General features: G+C 48.0%; 1 protein-coding gene and 1 long non-coding RNA gene across 3 annotated transcripts; one reads left to right on the top strand and one right to left on the bottom strand.

The window, feature by feature from the left end:
- Window positions 1–4329: 4329 nt before the first annotated feature.
- LOC122458043 lies at window positions 4330–13884 on the bottom strand. Its single transcript, XR_006277859.1, has 2 exons — window positions 13800–13884; window positions 4330–4426 (listed from the first exon to the last, which is right to left on the bottom strand). It is a non-coding gene; the product is annotated as an uncharacterized LOC122458043 (long non-coding RNA).
- Window positions 13817–20311, top strand: RPL37A (ribosomal protein L37a). 2 transcript variants are annotated; one of them, XM_038422809.2, is made up of 4 exons: window positions 13817–13970; window positions 15638–15766; window positions 18279–18361; window positions 20156–20311. In XM_038422809.2, the coding sequence occupies exons 1-4, from the start codon at window positions 13968–13970 to the stop codon at window positions 20217–20219; spliced, it is 279 nt and encodes a 92-aa protein (XP_038278737.1). In that variant the 5' UTR covers window positions 13817–13967; the 3' UTR covers window positions 20220–20311. The 2 variants fall into 2 exon arrangements, with proteins under 2 accessions (XP_038278737.1, XP_038278736.1); XM_038422808.2 differs by lacking the exon at window positions 13817–13970 and adding an exon at window positions 15025–15047.
- Window positions 20312–20626: the final 315 nt, after the last annotated feature.

Raw genomic sequence — 20626 nt, 5'->3', positions numbered from 1 at the left:
GATTCACTGTCTTACTTCTATAGCGTTCCTCCCCCAAGGATGGAAAGAGAAGGCAAGGTGCTTATCTGGGTCACCGAACAGAGGGCTGGGTGTCAGCAGTTCCCAAGTTCTAATCCTGTCTTTGCCAATGGCTCACAAGTGGCCTTGGGCGAGGCAGGTCCCTTCTGGGCCTCAGTTTGCACACCTGTTTTATTTTAAATAATGCTCACCTGTTTACATCACAGGAGTGTCACAAGGAGGAACTTGTGAATGGCTACAGATTGCCTTGAAGAGGCAGAGCGCCATATAAATGCAAACTATTATCACCCCAAAGAACTTTACACACTGTATACGTAGTGTGACAGGGTCAGGCCAGATGGCTACAGGAGAGTGATAGAAGGTAGCTATATTAGCCTCAGATTAAGCAGATCCCTTTTCCCTGAGTAAGATAATGGGCTGTTCCAGAACAATCAGGAAGTTGCCGGAACTAATTAAGGCAGGCTAATTAGGAAACCTGGAGCCTATTAAGAAGCTACCAGAATCAATTAAGACTGGCAGGCTAATCAGGACACCTGGTTTTAAAAAGGACCTCACTTCAGTTAGTGAGGTGTATGCAAGGAGCTGGGATCAAGAGGTGCGCAAGAAGCTGGAGGACTGAGAGGTACAAGCATTATCAGACATCAGGAGGAACGTCCGGTGATGAGGACAAAGAAGGTGTTGGGAGGAGGCCATGGGGAAGTAGCCCAGGGAGTTACAGGAGACACTATAGACAGCTGCAATCCCCAGGGACCTGGGCTAGAACCCGGAGTAGAGGGTGGGCCCGGGTTCCTCCCATCCCCTCAACTCCTTATTTGATATAAGAGGAGTTGATCTGGACTGTGGATCCCACGAGAGGGGAAGGTTTCTGGCCTATCCCCTGACCCATTAGGTGGGCCAGCAGAAACTGGGGATTGTTCTTCTCCCTATGCTGGCCAGTGATGAGGTTAGCCAACTGAATGGCAGGTTTGTGCCACTAACAAAAGGAGCCAAACTGAGGACTGCTGTAAACCTCTGAGGCGAGCAAATCCGCCAGAAAGCGTAGAATCCACCAAAGCAGAGGAGGAACTTTGTCACAGTAGTTCACCACTGACATGCAGCCACTGCTGAGATGTGAGGGTGGCAGCTTAGCAACAGTCTGGAGCACAGCACACAGAAGTGAGAGGAGGAATTTTGACTACTGAGGCACATCTCTAGATCTGCAACAAGTGCATAGGATCTTTATCATCTGTGCAGAGCAGTCAGGACCTTGAACCCAGGTTTTCAGAATTGCCTAGGCTAACATGCAATGACCATCTATTTGCAATTACTGCAGACCACAGTTATTGAATCTCATCCTGAAGACCCACATACAATAAATTGCTTAGAACTCAATATATCTATCTTGGAATGGTGAAGGGCTGACGTGATCCTGCCAAGATTTGAACCCATGACTACCATGGGGCTAGTATTTAAAACTGGAGGCTTAGGCCACTTTGCCACAGCCTCTTAAGGTTTTTTTTTCCCTCTGTGTTCTCTCTCCACTGTACCTGGTTTTTTGTGTGTGTGCGTGCTCTCAATTGTTTACAGCAGAAACAACAAATCAGGAAACTGAGACTTCAGACTAAGCCACTTGTGCAAAAAAGAAATTTATTCCACCGTGCTCTAAGTGCCCTGTGCTCCTGCTTTTTCTTTGATTTGGAGTCTTGTCTCACATCTGGGCCTTGAAACCTTAAGAAATACGAGACATTGGAAGCATCAGTATTTTTTTAAATTATTTATAGTAGTTGCAGCTCAGGTCTCTTTGGTGAATAAGAAAATCACCTTTAAGTGCTTTAGCTCTGATAAGGCACACTTGCTTATAGGCCGTGTACCAACCACTCTTCAAATAGGTATTTAATGTCCCCCTAACGGTACTACTATATTGGCACCTTTAGGACCTGTAATTCATCCCCAGTGCCACTCTGCTGTAGCAGTGGTGGAGGCTTCTCGGGCGTCTTTACCACAGTTGCTGTCCAACGCTGCTCCAATTTAGAGTTAGAGGGGCTGGTGGTAAAAACATCGTGCTCCAATCTGTGCTACACCCTCCACGGTGGCTATAGTGCCACAATGGTGGTGAATTACCTTTCAGATCCTGAAATGGGCCGGTGTAGACGCAACCTGACGGTGTGCAGCACTGTTCTTTTATTCCTTTCTAGTGGCATTTGTGACATAACTCCTGACAACTGATTGGAACTGGTTTCTTTCACAAGGTTCACTGAACAGCCAGCAGATGACTAGAACTATAGGTCGCTACAACCCTGGGCAAAACTTGAACATGCAATCTAGGAATGATGGGCTCTTTATCTCGTTACTAATCTCCTGAGGAATCCAGGCTCCCGATATTTGCCTAATTATCTTTCTTTATTTTTATTGCAGTAGTGTGTAGTCACTACAGCTTGTTCCTTTCTTCTCCGCCTCCTTTTTTAGAACTAGAAGATGCCCAGGAATTGGTTGGGCATATACAATTGATAACGCTGTGGGCAATGTAAGAATGAATAGGGGTCAATTTTATGAATTTGCCAAGATGCCAGTTAGATACATGTTCCAGTTACCATATGTGGAGAAGGTGGAGGGGAACACACACACACCGTTCTTACACTTTGCCTCTCACTCCCAGGGGTTAACCCTGCTGTTTAGACAGGGTGCTTAGCTGCAGATGGTTACCAGACAATAGTAAAAGCATTATGTTGCTTGAGTCTTCTGCCAAGTGAACAAATTGACAATGACAGTGCTTTCCTTAATTAAGGTTTTATTGTATCATTGACTGCAAATACCATCACATAAGCATGGAAATGGCCTACAAGATTCATATACAACAGGTACAATGTCTAAGTCATTCATTTATGACTGTGCAAAAGAGGTTTTCAGTTGGTAGGAAGTAGATTTAAAAGTTTGCAGGTGGTAAGCAAGAGGGAAGAAGAGTCCAACTGTGGACATTGGATCAAAAGTGCCAAATGTCATTCCTACTGTAGGAGACTCTGACCATTGCCCAGCCATCTGTTTGTGTCTAGCTACTCTCACCACTAGATTACATTGTTGGGCATCTCTCCCTAATTGTTCTCAACATCTTGCATCTAACCCTTTACACCAGGCGCTTGCCCACAGGACCCATTTTAAACAGGGTTGTTATCAGTAGGCTGCAGGAAGTGGTGAGAAGGATGGGGAGATTCTTCATGCACAAATCTTGTCTTTTTCAGAAGAACAATTCTCTTCCTCTCATACGCGAGAGGAGCGGCAAATAGCATTTTTCAGAAATCTGCTGAAAGCGTCTTTGGAGAATTTTGCCTCCCATAAAATCTCAATTTATTTTTATCTACACACTGATAAATCTCCAATCCCATTAAAGGACGTGAGGTGTACTCTCTCTCTCTGTAATGGGACTCATAAAATCTCAGCCTGATCTTTGCAGAGTTTCTGAGACTCTTCAAGAACATTTGAAATTCACTTTACCTTTTCTATATTAAAAAGAAAAGAAAATCTAGCCCTGGAGAAAAGTGCTTTTAGCCATTAGGTCAAGGGAGCTCATTGCTGGTACACAACCTGGAGGGTATAACAGGCTATCAGAAAAGGTCTGTCTACAGTGGGAGCTGGGGTGCGAGTCCCAGCTCCAGGAGAAATACCTGTGCAAGTTCTCAATGGGCTAGTGCGTTACAAATAGCGTGTAGCCACCAAGTACGTGCCTAAGATCTCCAATGAGGATGTTCTCAGGCAGTTAGCCCATCCCGCCGCTCATGTTGCCATGGCTACATTCTATTTTTAGCACTGCCGCTTGATGAGAGCTACTGCGGGTACGTCTCCTCAAGCCAGGAATTGCACCCCAAGCTCCAAGTATAGACATACTCACAGATGGTACGCCTGGTTGTGGTTGGAGACTGGCAGCAGGGCATTCCAGAAAGTCCAAGGCCTCAGTTCTTGGTTGTGTCTAGTTGCTTCCCTTTTATTTTAAGAGGAATTCCCATTTGCTAAACCACAATAAACCGAACAGGAGAAAAAAAGGCAAAAAGCTGGAAAATGCAAGAATTGGAGAAGAGAAACTTTTTTGAAGTAGAAGGAGGAGGATGTTTGTATGGGTATGGTACTGTCCTAGATCTCAGGGTTCAGCTCCCTGTGTGACCTTGAGCACAAGCCACTTAGGGTCTAGTCCAAAACCCAGTGAGGTCAATGGAAAATCCCAGTGGAAAGCCACTGACTCAATGGGACCCTTAATCACTCTGGTCCTCAATTCTTCATCTGTAAAATGGGGATGACATTGGATAATTTCCTTTCTCCCGCTCTTGGTTTTGTCTTTTTTTCTAGTTAGACTGTAAGCTCTTCAGGTTAGGATTGTCTCTTACCACGTGCCTGTACTCGACAACAGGGCGCTGATCCTGATTGGGGCATTTAGGTGCAACTGTGATATAAATAATAATAAAGTATAACAAATACCCCAGAATAGCGGGTACCTATTAATACCTCAGAATATAAGAAAAAGTATTTAAACAACAACAAAAATATTTCTAATGAGTTTAAATTCAGAGAATATTGAAATTACTAAACCTGAAATCGGGATTGCACCTAGGAACGACATTTCATTATTACTGTTTACCTGCTGATACACATCTGCATTCCCTTCATGGCCCCTCAGAAGAAATGCCATTTCAAGATCCCAACTCCGGTCCTATTGCTATATCTCTTAAGTCTGTTTGTTCTGTTCCAGGCTCCTGTTGAATTCTTGTTGGGTGTTAAATATGTGTTTGGGTCCATACGTAGTCCAGGTTTTAGGACAAAATGTCAAATTGTACAAGGTTCTTATGAAAGGAGGAAAAAACCCTTTCACTTCTATGAAAATGTCATTGGAGGGTTAGGGGAGATGTCCCAAGCTCCAGCTCTTGTGTATGCTGGGAAGTTAGTGTTATTATTACATATTTGCCATGTGTATTAATAAAGCAGACTTTGTGGAAGTTTGGCTAGACTTTCTTCCCTCTAAGTACTTTCAGAAATTATGAGCAGTTGATGGCTTTGAATATAAAAACTTTTAAGAATTCTGTATTGCATATTGTCATCAAACTAATCAGATTATATAGAATCATAGATTATAAAACCAAATCACATAGATTTGTAGATTATAAAGTGTGACTTCCTAGATGACACAGATCATAGGGTTTCTCTGAATTCCTGTTTGAACTACAGCATCTCTTTTAGAAAAATATCCAAACTCAATTGAAAAACTTCCAATGATGGAGAGTCCACCACAAACCTTGGTAAATTGTCTAACTTCAGCTTTCAGCCATTGAACCTTGTTATACTTTTTGTCTGCTAGATTAAAGAGCCTGTTATTATTAAATTTGTGTTCCCCATGTAGGTACATAGTAGGGATGTAAAATATTAACCGGTTAACCAATAAGTATTAGTCTTACTGTTAATATATTGTAGTTAATGTTTAAAACAGATTGGTAAAATAATTTTGTGACATTTTCCATCCCTACTTGTGCTGTCATTCCCCCAACCTCATTGCACTCCCTGCCCCCACAGCTGAGCACACCATGTGCACTAACAAATCTGCCTCTTCCCTATCCATATCCCTCTCCCCGCTCAGCGGCAGCACCCAGGGCAGGATGAGCTGAGCTGTCCTTGCACGGCGATGGCTCGGGAGCCTGGAACAGCGGTGACTGGGGGTGGATGGAACACTGTGTGCTCTCAGGCTATCAACGCTGGCTCCCAGGGCTGGGTGCCTCGCTCCCCACCAGGCACATCCCCCTTCCCCACAGATACGAACCCACTGCCTGGGGAGCAGTCACTGCCCCCCACTGCCTCGGCCCCCTGTGAGACCTCTTGCTCCCCCAGGGGACTCTACCAAGCTCCAGACATCGTTCAGACTCCTACCATGCAGGCATGGTGGGCTGAGGGGGCAGGTGGTGCTGGGCACTATGTCTGGCTGCTACTAGGTGGGTCTCACCGCCTCCTGGCCCTTGGGGTGGCCAGGGAGCTGGGCAGCAAGGGGGATGTGACCAGAACTAGCCAAAGTCCCACGATGCACCAAGGGAGACCGGGTCACGTGACGGGGAGACTGGTGTCACCATGACACCTCCCGGCCACAGACAGGTTCTCCCCTTCACCTTAACACTCCCAGATCACGTGATGGTCTCTCCCTCCCCCACTATCTCCCATTGCCATGACAGTGTGCAGAACAGGGTGTTGACAGGGTACCAACTAGGGATGTAAAACATTAAACGGTTAAATGGTTAACTGATATTTTAATAGTTTCAATAGGTACCTTCAGTGGGTACATCCCTAATACACATAGACTGTGATTAAGTCACCCCTTAGGTTTCTCTTTGTTAAACTAACAGGTTGAGCTCTTGGAGTCTATCACTATAGGGCATGTCTTCTAATCTTTTAATCGTTCTCATGGCTCTTCTCTGACCCCTCTCCAATGTATCAACATCCTTCTTGAATTGTGGAAACCAGAACTGGACACAGTATTCCTGCAATGGTTGCTCTAGTGTCAAATACTGAGGTAATATAATCCTGACTCCTACTTGAGATTCCCCGGTGTATGCATCCAAGGATCACATTAGTCCTTTTGCCAACAGCTTTGCACTGGGAACTCTTGCTCATCTGATTATCCACCCGGATACCCGAGTCCTTTTCAAAGTCACTGCTTCCTAGGGTAGAGTCCTCCAGCATGTAAATATGGCCTGCGTTTTTGTAGGGGGGTTTTGGTGAGGGGGGAGAAGAGGGAGGCCAGCAGGGGAGAAAACTCATTGTTTGCTTGCACCCAGTTTATGAGATGATCCAGATCACTATCATTACTTAATTAAAACAAATAGGATTATCCTATTATGAGTATTGACAGAATTCAACGGCACTGAATGTTTGTTTTTAAAAAATCTGGTTTTGAGGAAGAGGGAGGGGTAACATGAGTTGTTATAAATTATCATTGACTTTTTCTCTCTTAAAACTACAAGTTTGCTGTTCCCTTTTTATTATTCTAGTATCTACTGTGTTCTTTGATTTTTCTTAAAAATAAAACCAGCTAACCACTCTATCCATTTTCTTTTTATGGGCTCTTTGGATATGAAGTCAGAAATCTGCATTCTGTGGCTAAATCTCCAATCCAATAAAATCCATGGTGATATAGATCAATTTTACTGCCTGGATATTTGCTGTATCCCTGCATGAATACATTTCTACAATATTTTCCAAATGATGGATCGTTCCAACTCAAGCTGCAAATAAATTCCATTTTGTGAGTTGGAAGGCTTTAGATAACCCTATTATCACAGGACAGATTTACAGAATTAAACTGCGTAAGACTAAAAAGAATGACTGAATGCTTTGCGTGGGACTCAAACTCAGTGAGGGAAGGTAATTCTGAAAGAGCGTCATAGGTAGCTTTGCAGCAATTGAACCCTGTGATCGTCGACAGAGTAGCATGAAAGCAGAACTTCGCTTCTGTGATACTAGTTGCATATACTGATTTTTTTCCCCTTACCTTTTGTTAGGTTAAGAAAGAAATATTTAAACATCTTTTCATCAACTATACCTGCTGTAAATGTTATATCCTGTACTCTTAACTCCACCTAGATTTTGATTATAGTTGTATAATTAGGCTAAATTTATTCACGATGTAACATCATTGCTGGGAATGAACCCATCTCCTGTTGAATGGTCTTATTTGAACTCTACCGTTCACCTTTTCCTTTTGTTCTTTCTTAATAGCCTATCATCCATCCTCTTGTCTTCCATGCATATAGCTAATCTCCTTTATAAATAGGATCTGATGTATCCATAGTGGCTAGGATGGTGTTTTTAGGAAGATCACCAATGGACTGTAGTTTCCTCAGGAAGTCAGTGATGTCTCGAAGATAGCTGGGAGTGCTGGTAACGAAGGGCCTGAGGAGGGAGTCTACATAGCCAGACAATCCTGCTGTCAGGGTGCCAATGCCTGAGATGATGGGGCGTCCAGGATTTCCAGGTTTATGGATCTTGGGTAGCAGATAGAATACCCCAGGTCGGGGCTCCAGGGGTGTGTCTGTGCGGATTTGTTCTTGTGCTTTTTCAGGGAGTTTCTTGAGCAAATGCTGTAGTTTCTTTTGGTAACTCTCAGTGGGATCAGACGGTAATGGCTTGTAGAAAGTGGTGTTGGAGAGCTGCCTAGTAATCCTGACAGCAGGATTGTCTGGCTATGTAGACTCCATTGGTGATCTTCCTAAAAACACCATCCTGGTCACTATGGATGTAGAAGCCTCTACACCAACATTCCACACAAAGATGGACTACAAGCCGTCAGGAACAGTATCCCCAATACTGTCACGGCTAACCTGGTGGCTGAACTTTGTGACTTTGTCCTGACCCATAACTATTTCACATTTGGTGACAATGTATACCTTCAAATCAGCGGCACTGCGATGGGTACCCACATGGCCCCACAGTATGCCAACATTTTTATGGCTGACTTAGAACAACGCTTCCTCAGCTCTCGTCCCCTAATGCCCCTACTCTACTTGCGCTACATGGATGACATCTTCATCATCTGGACCCATGGAAAAGAAGCTCTTGAGGAATTCCACCATGATTTCAACAATTTCCATCCCACCATCAACCTCAGCCTGGACCAGTCCACACAAGAGATCCACTTCCTGGACACTACGGTGCTAATAAGCGATGGTCACATAAACACCACCCTATATCGGAAACCTACTGACCGCTATTCCTACCTACATGCCTCTAGCTTTCATCCAGATCATACCACTCGATCCATTGTCTACAGCCAAGCGCTACGATATAACCGCATTTGCTCCAACCCCTCAGACAGAGACAAACACCTACAAGATCTCTATCATGCATTCCTACAACTACAATACCCACCTGCTGAAGTGAAGAAACAGATTGACAGAGCCAGAAGAGTACCCAGAAGTCACCTACTACAGGACAGGCCCAACAAAGAAAACAACAGAACGCCACTAGCCATCACCTTCAGCCCCCAACTAAAACCTCTCCAACGCATCATCAAGGATCTACAACCTATCCTGAAGGACGAGCCATCGCTCTCTCAGATCTTGGGAGACAGACCAGTCCTTGCTTACAGACAGCCCCCCAATCTGAAGCAAATACTCACCAGCAACCACACACCACACAACAGAACCACTAACCCAGGAACCTATCCTTGCAACAAAGCCCGTTGCCAACTCTGTCCACATATCTATTCAGGGGATACCATCATAGGGCCTAATCACATCAGCCACACTATCAGAGGCTCGTTCACCTGCGCATCTACCAATGTGATATATGCCATCATGTGCCAGCAATGCCCCTCTGCCATGTACATTGGCCAAACTGGACAGTCTCTACGTAAAAGAATGAATGGACACAAATCAGACGTCAAGAATTATAACATTCAAAAACCAGTTGGAGAACACTTCAATCTCTCTGGTCACTCGATCACAGACCTAAGAGTGGCTATCCTTCAACAAAAAAGCTTCAAAAACAGACTCCAACGAGAGACTGCTGAATTGGAATTAATTTGCAAACTGGATACAATTAACTTAGGCTTGAATAGAGACTGGGAATGGATGAGTCATTACACAAAGTAAAACTATTTCCCCATGGTATTTCTCCCTCCCACCCCACCCCCCACTGTTCCTCTGATATTCTTAAAAAGAAAAGGAGTACTTGTGGCACCTTAGAGACTAACAAATTTATTAGAGCATAAGCTTTCGTGAGCTACATCCTCTACAGCAAACAGGGAAAGATTAAGAATGAGCTCTCAAAACTGGATACTCTCATAAAGAACCGATGAAGTGAGCTGTAGCTCACGAAAGCTTATGCTCTAATAAATTTGTTAGTCTCTAAGGTGCCACAAGTACTCCTTTTCTTTTTGCGAATACAGACTAACACGGCTGCTACTCTGAAACCTCTGATATTCTTGTTAACTGCTGGAATTAGCCTACCTTGCTTGTCACCATGAAAGGTTTTCCTCCTTCCCCCCCCCTGCTGCTGGTGATGGCTTATCTTAAGTGATCACTCTCCTTACAGTGTGTATGATAAACCCATTGTTTCATGTTCTCTGTGTGTGTATATAAATCTCTCCTCTGTTTTTTCCACCAAATGCATCCGATGAAGTGAGCTGTAGCTCACGAAAGCTTATGCTCTAATAAATTTGTTAGTCTCTAAGGTGCCACAAGTCCTCCTTTTCTTTTTGCGAATACAGACTAACACGGCTGCTACTCTGAAATCTGTCAAAATTCCTTGCTTCCTTATGACTGATATTGCTACTGTTTAGTGGGAGCAGAGAAGCTGGCTAGATGCATGTGCCTAACACTTGGCTTCTATGGAGTACACTAGTGCTCACGTGTCCTTCACCCATCCACCCCATTCCCCAGTGTGCTGTTATTAAACCATCACAGATGGGCCTCCCACCCCCATAGAACCACAATATTCAGCAATGGATTCTACATAGGGACTTCCTTTGTAAATAAATACAGTTCCGTGATTCCACCAACTACTGTATTTTTGTCACTTGCCTAGTGTGTGTAGGGGAGGTACGGTTGTCAAGTGTCTGGTTTTCGACCAGAATGCCCAGTCAAAAAGGGACGCTGGTGGCTCCGACCGCTAAAAGTCCGGTCGCCAGTGCAGCGGGACTGAGGCAGACTCCCTGCCTCCAAGTGGCTCCTGGAAGCAGCTGGCATGTCCTGCTCATAGGTGCAGGAGTGGCCACGGGGACTCTGCCTGCTGCCCCTGCCCTGACTCCACAGCTCCCATTGGCCGGGAACCATGGCCAACGGGAGCTGCAGGGGTGGTGCCCATGGGCACGGGCAGTGGGCAGAGCCCTCTGGCCCTTCCGCCTAGGAACTGGACATGCTGGCCGCTTCTAGGAGTCGCCCGGCTGGAGCCCGCACCCCCAAGAACCTGCCCCAGCCCTAAGCCCCCTCCCACACCCTGAACCCCTCATTTCTGGCCCCACCCCAGCTCCTGCACCCTCTCCCACACCCCAACCCCCTGCACAAGCCCTGAGCCCCTCCCGCACCCTGAACCCCTCATTTCTGGCCCCACCCCAGAGCCCGCACCCCCACCCCCTGCACAAGCCCTGAGCCCTCTCCTGCACCCTGAACCCCTCATTTCTGGCCCCACCCCAACCCCCTGCACAAGCTCTGACCCCCTCCCCCACCCTGAACCCCTCATTTCTGGCTCCACCCCAGAGCCTGCACCCCCTCCCACACCCCAACCGCCTGCACAAGCCCCGAGCCCCCTCCTGCACCCTGAACCCCTCATTTCTGGCCCCACCCCCGAGCCCGCACTCCCAACCCCTGCACAAGCCCTGAGCCCCCTCCTGCACCCTAAACCCCTCATTTCTGGCCCCACCCCAGAGCCCGCACCCCCTCCCACACCCCAACCGCCTGCACAAGCCCTGAGCCCCCTCCTGCACCCTGAACCCCTCATTTCTGGCCCCACCCCAGCTCCTGCATCCTCTCCCACACCCCAACCCCCTGCACAAGCCCTGAGCCCCTCCCGCACCCTGAACCCCTCATTTCTGGCCCCACCCCAGAGCCCGCACCCCCACCCCCTGCACAAGCCCTGAGCCCTCTCCTGCACCCTGAACCCCTCATTTCTGGCCCCACCCTAGCTCCTGCACCCCCTCCCACACCCCAACCGCCTGCACAAGCCCTGAGCCCCCTCCTGCACCCTGAACCCCTCATTTCTGGCCCCACCCCAGCTCCTGCACCCTCTCCCACACCCCAACCCCCTGCACAAGCCCTGAGCCCCTCCCGCACCCTGAACCCCTCATTTCTGGCGCCACCCCAGAGCCCACACCCCCACCCCCTGCACAAGCCCTGAGCCCTCTCCTGCACCCTGAACCCCTCATTTCTGGCCCCACCCCAGAGCCCGCACCCCCTCCCACACCCCAACCGCCTGCACAAGCCCTGAGCCCCCTCCTGCACCCTGAACCCCTCATTTCTGGCCCCACCCCAGCTCCTGCACCCCCTCCCACACCCCAACCGCCTGCACAAGCCCTGAGCCCCCTCCTGCACCCTGAGCCCCTCATTTCTGGCCCCACCCCAGCTCCTGCACCCTCTCCCACACCCCAACCCCCTGCACAAGCCCTGAGCCCTCTCCTGCACCCTGAACCCCTCATTTCTGGCCCCACCCCAGCTCCTGCACCCTCTCCCACACCCCAACCCCCTGCACAAGCCCTGAGCCCCTCCCGCACCCTGAACCCCTCATTTCTGGCCCCACCCCAGAGCCCGCACCCCCACCCCCTGCACAAGCCCTGAGCCCCTCCTGCACCCTGAACCCCTCATTTCTGGCCCCACCCCAGCTCCTGCACCCCCTCACACACCCCAACCGCCTGCACAAGCCCTGAGCCCCCTCCTGCACCCTGAACCCCTCATTTCTGGCCCCACCCCAGCTCCTGCACCCTCTCCCACACCCCAACCCCCTGCACAAGCCCTGAGCCCTCTCCTGCACCCTGAACCCCTCATTTCTGGCCCCACCCCAGCTCCTGCACCCTCTCCCACACCCCAACCCCCTGCACAAGCCCTGAGCCCCTCCCGCACCCTGAACCCCTCATTTCTGGCCCCACCCCAGCTCCTGCACCCTCTCCCACACCCCAACCCCCTGCACAAGCCCTGAGCCCTCTCCTGCACCCTGAACCCCTCATTTCTGGCCCCACCCTAGCTCCTGCACCCCCTCCCACACCCCAACCGCCTGCACAAGCCCTGAGCCCCCTCCTGCACCCTGAACCCCTCATTTCTGGCCCCACCCCAGCTCCTGCACCCTCTCCCACACCCCAACCCCCTGCACAAGCCCTGAGCCCCTCCCGCACCCTGAACCCCTCATTTCTGGCGCCACCCCAGAGCCCACACCCCCACCCCCTGCACAAGCCCTGAGCCCTCTCCTGCACCCTGAACCCCTCATTTCTGGCCCCACCCCAGCTCCTGCACCCCCTCCCACACCCCAACCGCCTGCACAAGCCCTGAGCCCCCTCCTGCACCCTGAACCCCTCATTTCTGGCCCCACCCCAGCTCCTGCACCCCCTCCCACACCCCAACCGCCTGCACAAGCCCTGAGCCCCCTCCTGCACCCTGAACCCCTCATTTCTGGCCCCACCCCAGCTCCTGCACCCTCTCCCACACCCCAACCCCCTGCACAAGCCCTGAGCCCTCTCCTGCACCCTGAACCCCTCATTTCTGGCCCCACCCCAGCTCCTGCACCCTCTCCCACACCCCAACCCCCTGCACAAGCCCTGAGCCCCTCCTGCACCCTGAACCCCTCATTTCTGGCCCCACCCCAGCTCCTGCACCCCCTCACACACCCCAACCGCCTGCACAAGCCCTGAGCCCCCTCCTGCACCCTGAACCCCTCATTTCTGGCCCCACCCCAGCTCCTGCACCCTCTCCCACACCCCAACCCCCTGCACAAGCCCTGAGCCCTCTCCTGCACCCTGAACCCCTCATTTCTGGCCCCACCCCAGCTCCTGCACCCTCTCCCACACCCCAACCCCCTGCACAAGCCCTGAGCCCCTCCCGCACCCTGAACCCCTCATTTCTGGCCCCACCCCAGAGCCCGCACCCCCACCCCCTGCACAAGCCCTGAGCCCCTCCTGCACCCTGAACCCCTCATTTCTGGCCCCACCCCAGCTCCTGCACCCCCTCCCACACCCCAATCGCCTGCACAAGCCCTGAGCCCCCTCCTGCACCCTGACCCCCTCATTTCTGGCCCCACCGTCCCTCATCCACTCCCAGGCACCCGGGCTAAGCGCTATCTCTGCGGCGGAGACCCACAGGGTGCAGCAAAGGCGACGATAGAGTCGCACACCCCCCGAGGGCAGACAGGCCCGCTCCGAGTCCCGTCCTCCCTGTGGTTTGAGCCCTCCTTCCTTCCGGCGAGGGCCAGGCTATCGCGCACGCGCAGGAAGTCCCTCCTTCTTTGCGTCCCGGCCCGGCAGGAAGATGGTGAGTGGCGCTGAGCGGCCCGCCGGCTTCCCTCTGCCGGCTCCATCCGCCGCCATCCGCCCTGCTGGCCGCCTCGCCCGCGCCGGCGGAGGCCGGAGCTGGTGCCGCGGGGCCTGCGCTCCCCGGCCCGCCGGCTATTGGCGGGGGGCGGGGGCAGCCAGAGCCTGATTACCCTGGGTGGGAGCGGGCGGTGGTGGACGGAGCCGGGGGCCTTGGAGGGAGCGGGCCTCTAGTCGGGGAAGCCGGGCCTTGAAGGGGGAGGGGCAGGGGTGAGACCCGGGCGTGGGGGGAGGGGGGGGGAGCGAGTCTTGGGGTGGGGAGGCGGGTGCTTTCCTTTAACTGCAGGCCCATGCGGGGCTAGGGCGTTCCCTGTACCCCCGTCCCCGCCCCGTTGCTGGGCGGTACCCCTCTGCTGGAATCGGGGTGGCGGGTGGTTAAGCCTGCAGCGGTGTGTTTCTCCAAGCCTGGCTGGCCGGTGATCGGGGTGGGGGGGGGACGCTGAGAGCCAGGAAACAAGGGGTGCTGCTCCCCGCTTTGCTGTGGGCTCATTTGTATTGCGCTCTGGCCGTGAGCTTCCCAAGGTACAAGGCCCTGCTCTCAAGGCTGTTCCCTTTCTGTGGGGTTTAGGGTCTGGAAGAGGGGCAGGAACGGGTAGTCTTGGGAGAGCTAGGGGAGAGAATAACATTCCTCTCTCCGTCTTCTGATTCCCACTCATGTTCTGTGGGCCTCGTAGAGGAAAAGAGGGTCGGTCTCCAGGAGAGCTTTGAATGAGAGAGCTTGGGCCCTGATGTACTAAGGTTTGGGATGTCATGCTGAGCCCGGGGCAGTAAAAATGGCATAAGACTGTTGCAGAAGAAAAGGAGGACTTGTGGCACCTTAGAGACTAACAAATGTATTAGAGCATAAGCTTTCGTGAGCTACAGCTCACTTCATCGGATGCATTTGGTGGAAAAAACAGAGGGGAGATTGATATACACACACAGAGAACATGAAACAATGGGTTTACACAGGAATCAAAGCTAGCACGATTGCATTGATGAGGAATGGGTGTAGAGAGAGAAGAGACCTCAGATGTGGGTAAGGGCTTGAAGTTTAAACTTGAGATGATGGGCAATGGCAAGGCTGGTCAACCCTCACTTGCTATGTGAATTTGAGCAAGTCATTTAATCTTTGTCTCGTTTTCTCCCTGTTTTTGACATGGGGATAAAAGTATTTAGTTTTGCAAGACTTAATTTGTCAGTGTGATCCTGAGACTATCTGGTGAAAGGCTCTGTAGATATGCAATGATGAAATCCTCATTTAGGCCCCAGTCCCGTCTATGACTGCATTCAGGTACACGGATGTGCCTGTACGCAGTGATTGCACATTTTGTGATCCTAAAAACGCTGTATACCAGAGCAGTACTCATGGAGCTGTGGCTATGGAATAATTCGTATAGGCTTGAATTTCCAACGTATTTTAATTAGCTGCAGTGCAGTACAACTTTATTTTATACGGGATTTTGGTGGAAACTATAGTTTAAAAAATACTGTTACATAATTAATGAAAATAGATTCAAGCGGTGTGCAAATAACTTTGCTATAATTCTTTGGCTGCTGTTAAATAAACTGCTAAACAGTCTCTGGTTTTAATTAAGCTAATGTATATGGTGATTTATATCCTGACAGGCTAAGCGCACCAAGAAAGTTGGGATTGTGGGTAAATATGGTACCCGTTATGGTGCATCCCTCAGGAAAATGGTAAAGAAAATTGAAATTAGCCAGCATGCCAAGTATACCTGCTCCTTCTGTGGCAAGGTAAGAGCCCTCTCTGATTCACCCCCAGCAAGTTCTCAAAGTCTTATAGTGATGAAATTTACAAATGGGACTGCTGCTTCGAATTTCTCTACTTCATAATATATAACAGGTTAATTACTGTCTGCCTAAGCATGATTTGATTAATCCACAACTTTCAGAGGTGTGAAGTTATACCTTGCAAAATCCCTCCCTCTCCTACTTTTTCATATTACCTCAAAATAAAAATTTACCACGTTTCAAGTTACATATTTTGGTGGTAATTCAGTTAATGTGATCTCAAGTGGTTTTCGCTACACTAAATGGTGATGCTAATGGGTAGAAAATGTTAGGCATCAAATAAAGGGTCATAAGGTAAAATTATACACTTGTCATGTATCACTGGTTATTAATTTGGTTATTAATTTAAACATGGTATTAATTTGTTTTGCCCAATAATTCTCAAGTGTTTCCAATCTGGATCGCTTGAGTGAGACTGCCAGTTGTGTGCATTATATATTTTGGGGAGGAGGCATGAAACCATCTAATTGATCTTTACTCCTTGGGGAATTCTGCGCCAAAAAATTAAAAGTTCTGCACACATTATATTGTGTTATTTTGACAATAAAATATGCAGAATTTTGTAGAATTTGAAAATAATCACACTAGTTCCAATTATTTTTGGTCATTTATTTCAAAATACCTGTCAGCAAGTATGTCTGCAACAATACAAACAAAAAAAATATTCAGGAAATGTTTTTTGACAAATAGATTCCTTTCTAGGCATATTAATACAGAACTCAGAGTAATAATTCATTTAAACTACAATACAGAACCATATTTCCCACACCCTCGGAAGCAGTGCAAAGACTTGGGGGATTCGGGGTAATGGAGGAGCTGAGGGACAGGGAAGTAATTGCTGGGAAGGAGTTTGGGTGTGAACATGGAGGGTTGTTGGGTATGGGTGGGAAAAGTATGGAACAGGTGTTTTGCAGGGAGAGGGGAGGGATTGTTAGGGAGCTTCCACCATGCAGACCCTGGCTGACCCCTAGCCTTTCCCATTCAGTCAGGCCCATGTGTCCCTTCATCCCCAATCAGATACCCCATCCCCAGGTGGCCCTGTACCCCCTCCCCCATCCCCATCCATATGTGGTCCAGCTCCCCCATCCCCAGGTGGCCCTGTGCCTCCTCACCCATTCAGCCCTTGGCCCAGTATGTCCTCCCCCACTAGCCCTTATGAGTCCCTGACTGACACCCCTTCACCCTCCCAGCAGCCCCATGCTGTCTGTCTCATCGTGTCTCCTGACCTGGCCCAACAGGTGCTGTGAAGAAGACTGGCTCTTTCTCATCCCTAACCGCTGGGAACTGCAGCTCTGTTCAAGTGCCAAAGTGCCCTCTGGTTAGCAAAAGGCGTTACTGCATCAACTTTCCAGCAGAAGCTTTTTTCTGAGCAAAAAAATTAAAAATATGCACAGTTCATTAATTATGCACGTGCAATGGCATAGAATTCCCCCCAGGAGTAGATCTTGTATGTGACAAAAAAGTTTTGAGTTCAGGTCTCAGAAATTTGAAAGGCCACTCACTCTTTGCCCTAGTAATTTAGCCAGAATTTTCAGATTCAGATGCCTGCAGTTAAAGTGGCCTCATATTCAGGTGTGTTGAGCACCCATGCTTATTAATGATTTCTACCTTTAATGTTTTTGACTATGGATTTAGGTAGTTAGCTATAGGTACGCAAGCTTAAGTGTTGGACTTTAAAAGCTAATAGAAAGCTGAGGTCTTTCTTTGTGTGAACTTAGTGCTTATGAGATGTGCCCATTTGATAGCTTTGAAGGCATTGAATAGATACCGCATGGGAGCTGCAAGCTGTCCCACCAATATGTTTCAGCCTTCACCTGGAGGAAGCAGTTCTAAGAGCGAGAGCAGTTTAGTATCCCAGACCCATTCAATCTTGTTTTTTTGTTGAGACTCCAATAAAGGTTCCAGTTACAGTAGTGGCTTTTTATGATGTAGGTATCTGTCCATTCAGAGTTGGATTGATACTGGAGCACTTTTCCTACACTATAGGCTTGTATATCAGTTAAAGCTAAAATAGTTTTACAACCATATGAGCAGAACACAATATTAAAACGGCTTTCTTAAGCTAAAACAACTTGTAGAGTAAATGACTAGCTATAGATAGACAGTTATCACTGTTATAAATACTATATAAACAAAACCCTGCAGCTGTTTTTTCCCCCCAAACTGAAGAATAAAGCAGAGGAGCTGAACTGGCTTTAGTTTCTATCTGCCCAAGTAAATGCCATTACCAAAGTTCTTTGGCCTTTGTCAAGAAACCTGTGGAAAGTCTGATGTCTTCATATTTCTTCTGGTCCTGGTTGCAAATGTTGCTGTTGTGAAAACCTTGACATTTATATCCTAGTTCCATTGTGGTGTTTTTGGATTAATGCTGAACGGTCATGTGTTTTTACTGAACAAAGATGTCTAGATTTCTTGGTTTCTTCAACTGAAAGTGTATAAATACTTTGTGTTACAGACCAAAATGAAGAGGAAAGCTGTAGGTATCTGGCATTGTGGATCCTGTATGAAGACAGTAGCTGGTGGTGCCTGGACCTATAAGTAAGGAAACAAATAATAACTGGCTCTGTTGTCTGGTAGTTGAAGCAAAGTTCAACATTTTTGTTGCTTTTCTGATGACTGCCGCTTATTTAAGCAGGTCTCTTCCTTGAACTAGCTGTAGTGAAACCCAGGCTTTTTCCCTGGATGGTTACAGTTAATTCAGAGTATGAGAAGTTCATATTCTGTTCAGCGTGTAATTAGCTCGCTTTTGTGACTATTGAATCTTGTGTGTTGTGCTGCTCTTTCCCCACTTTTGTTAAGTCCCCCTGGAGTTCCTCACGGTCTTCTCTGATCTTAACGGAACAAAGTTATTTGAGTCATAGTTAGTTTAAAAAATATTGGAAGCCCTGGAATTTCAATTAAGTTTTTAAACTTAAAAGAAATCCTAACATCTGAAAGTATGATAATACATAGTTTAAGGTCCCCATACTATCTTAATTCTGCCCCAGTCTTAACACCAGCCTTGAACTTTTCCCCTTTCATATGGAGGTCCTAAGAATTTCAGACTGGCTGTCTCTGTCATAGTGTTCATATCACTGCCATCCTTCCTTCCCTTCTTTATCTGCAGCCATGGGAGCAAAAGGTTTAAATATTGAGAATATTGCAGTATGTTGTGCGTATATGTATGTTTGACACCAGTTATAAGTAGGATCTAAATGTTCATGAACAGTTCCTTTTATTCACTGAGTTGTATAAATGATGGCAAACAGTCTCAGTGATGTAGCATGATGGCCTTCCTCACGGTATTTGTTCAATCAGGATTTTTAAATTAGGAATCTTCCGGGGCTGTGCATACTGCCTGAGCTTCGAGTTCCCCAACTACTGTATGATCATGGCTTTGTCTACATACAGTTTTATACCAGTATTTAACTATTGGTAGAAATATCACACCATTAATCAAAATAGTAAATTGTCACAACTTGTGCAGTGGAGGAGCCTTACCCGTATGGCTTGTACTCCTTCCCTACAAAGATAGCTGTACAGGTCTCAGGTATAAAGCACATTTGCACCGTTACAACTGCATACACACTCGTAATGTTTTACTGCTTTAACTATAGCAGTATAGTTAGTGGTTCAACTTTTGTGTAGACATGACCTTAATACAGAGGTCCCCAAACTGTGGGGCGCAACCCCTAATGGGGTGTGGAGGAATGTTTGACTGGGCAAGGAGGGAGCACCACCCAGCTCCGCTCTGACCCGGCTGCCAACCCATTCCCAACTGTGGCCCCAGCCTCGGAGCCCTTACCCCGTCTACTTCCCCCTCTCCCAGAGCCGTAGTCCTTGCTCTGGGGTGGGGGCAGGAGGGCGGACAGAGGTAAGGGAGGGATGCGAGGTTAAAAAGTTTGGGGTCCACTGCCTTAGAACAAAATATTAGGTTTCTTTTTTTTTTTTCCCTTTTTGGCCTCACTGCAGGGCAGAGTTCAGATTGTTTGGGTGTTTTAACTGTACACTTCATACCTGAACATGTTTGGATTTTTTAAATTTAACCTCAGACTCATCAAATTCAGAATTATTAGTGCTTTGGGGGAGCTAGGACCACCGATGCTAAAATGTGATAATCCTTTAGTTATTGTCTGATGTCTCTAGAGCACAGTTCAGGTTGAGATATAAGAAATATAACTGCCTACACCTCAGACTCAGATCTGCGTTCTCAGGGTCATGAGATATTAAAGTGGATTTGGACTAAGATATAAACACTTCACTTCAGCTGATAAACTGAGTGCACAGGGAGTGCAATTGATGAGCGTTGCTGGTTGCTTCATTGTAGGAGTGACACTCTGTTTTTTCTTCCAGCACTACCTCTGCAGTGACAGTCAAATCTGCCATCAGAAGACTGAAGGAATTGAAAGACCAGTAGAAGCTTCTGCCTGTTACCATGGTTCATACCTTCCTTCTCCAGTGTCTGAAAATCTGTACCATTCCTTTGTCAATAAAAAGGGTGTAGTGGAATGGAATCCTTTTTTCTCTTCTGTACAAAATCATATCTGGCCTGCCATGCTATAGATGTGAATCTGCTTAGCTGTAGATTATATTATGGAGGCACTGATAGCAAATGCTGTATCTATTTGTTATGGTCCTGGATAGGTCATTCTTAATGACACTAACATCAGAAGTAGCTCAATCAATCAGCACCATTCCACTCCGGTTAATTTGCGTGCTGCAGTTCTATTAGTTGAACGAATCAGTGTGTTGTACATCTTTTCATAAGAGCTCTAAAGAAAAGCCTAGGCAGGTTATAATGGGATACCATGACAATTGTGACAT

The sequence above is a fragment of the Dermochelys coriacea genome, chromosome 11, assembly GCF_009764565.3.
Source record: "Dermochelys coriacea isolate rDerCor1 chromosome 11, rDerCor1.pri.v4, whole genome shotgun sequence".
Taxonomy (NCBI): domain Eukaryota; kingdom Metazoa; phylum Chordata; order Testudines; family Dermochelyidae; genus Dermochelys; species Dermochelys coriacea.
The sequence above is the reverse complement of the archived record's forward strand: the minus strand, read 5'-3'. Positions and strand labels throughout refer to the sequence as shown.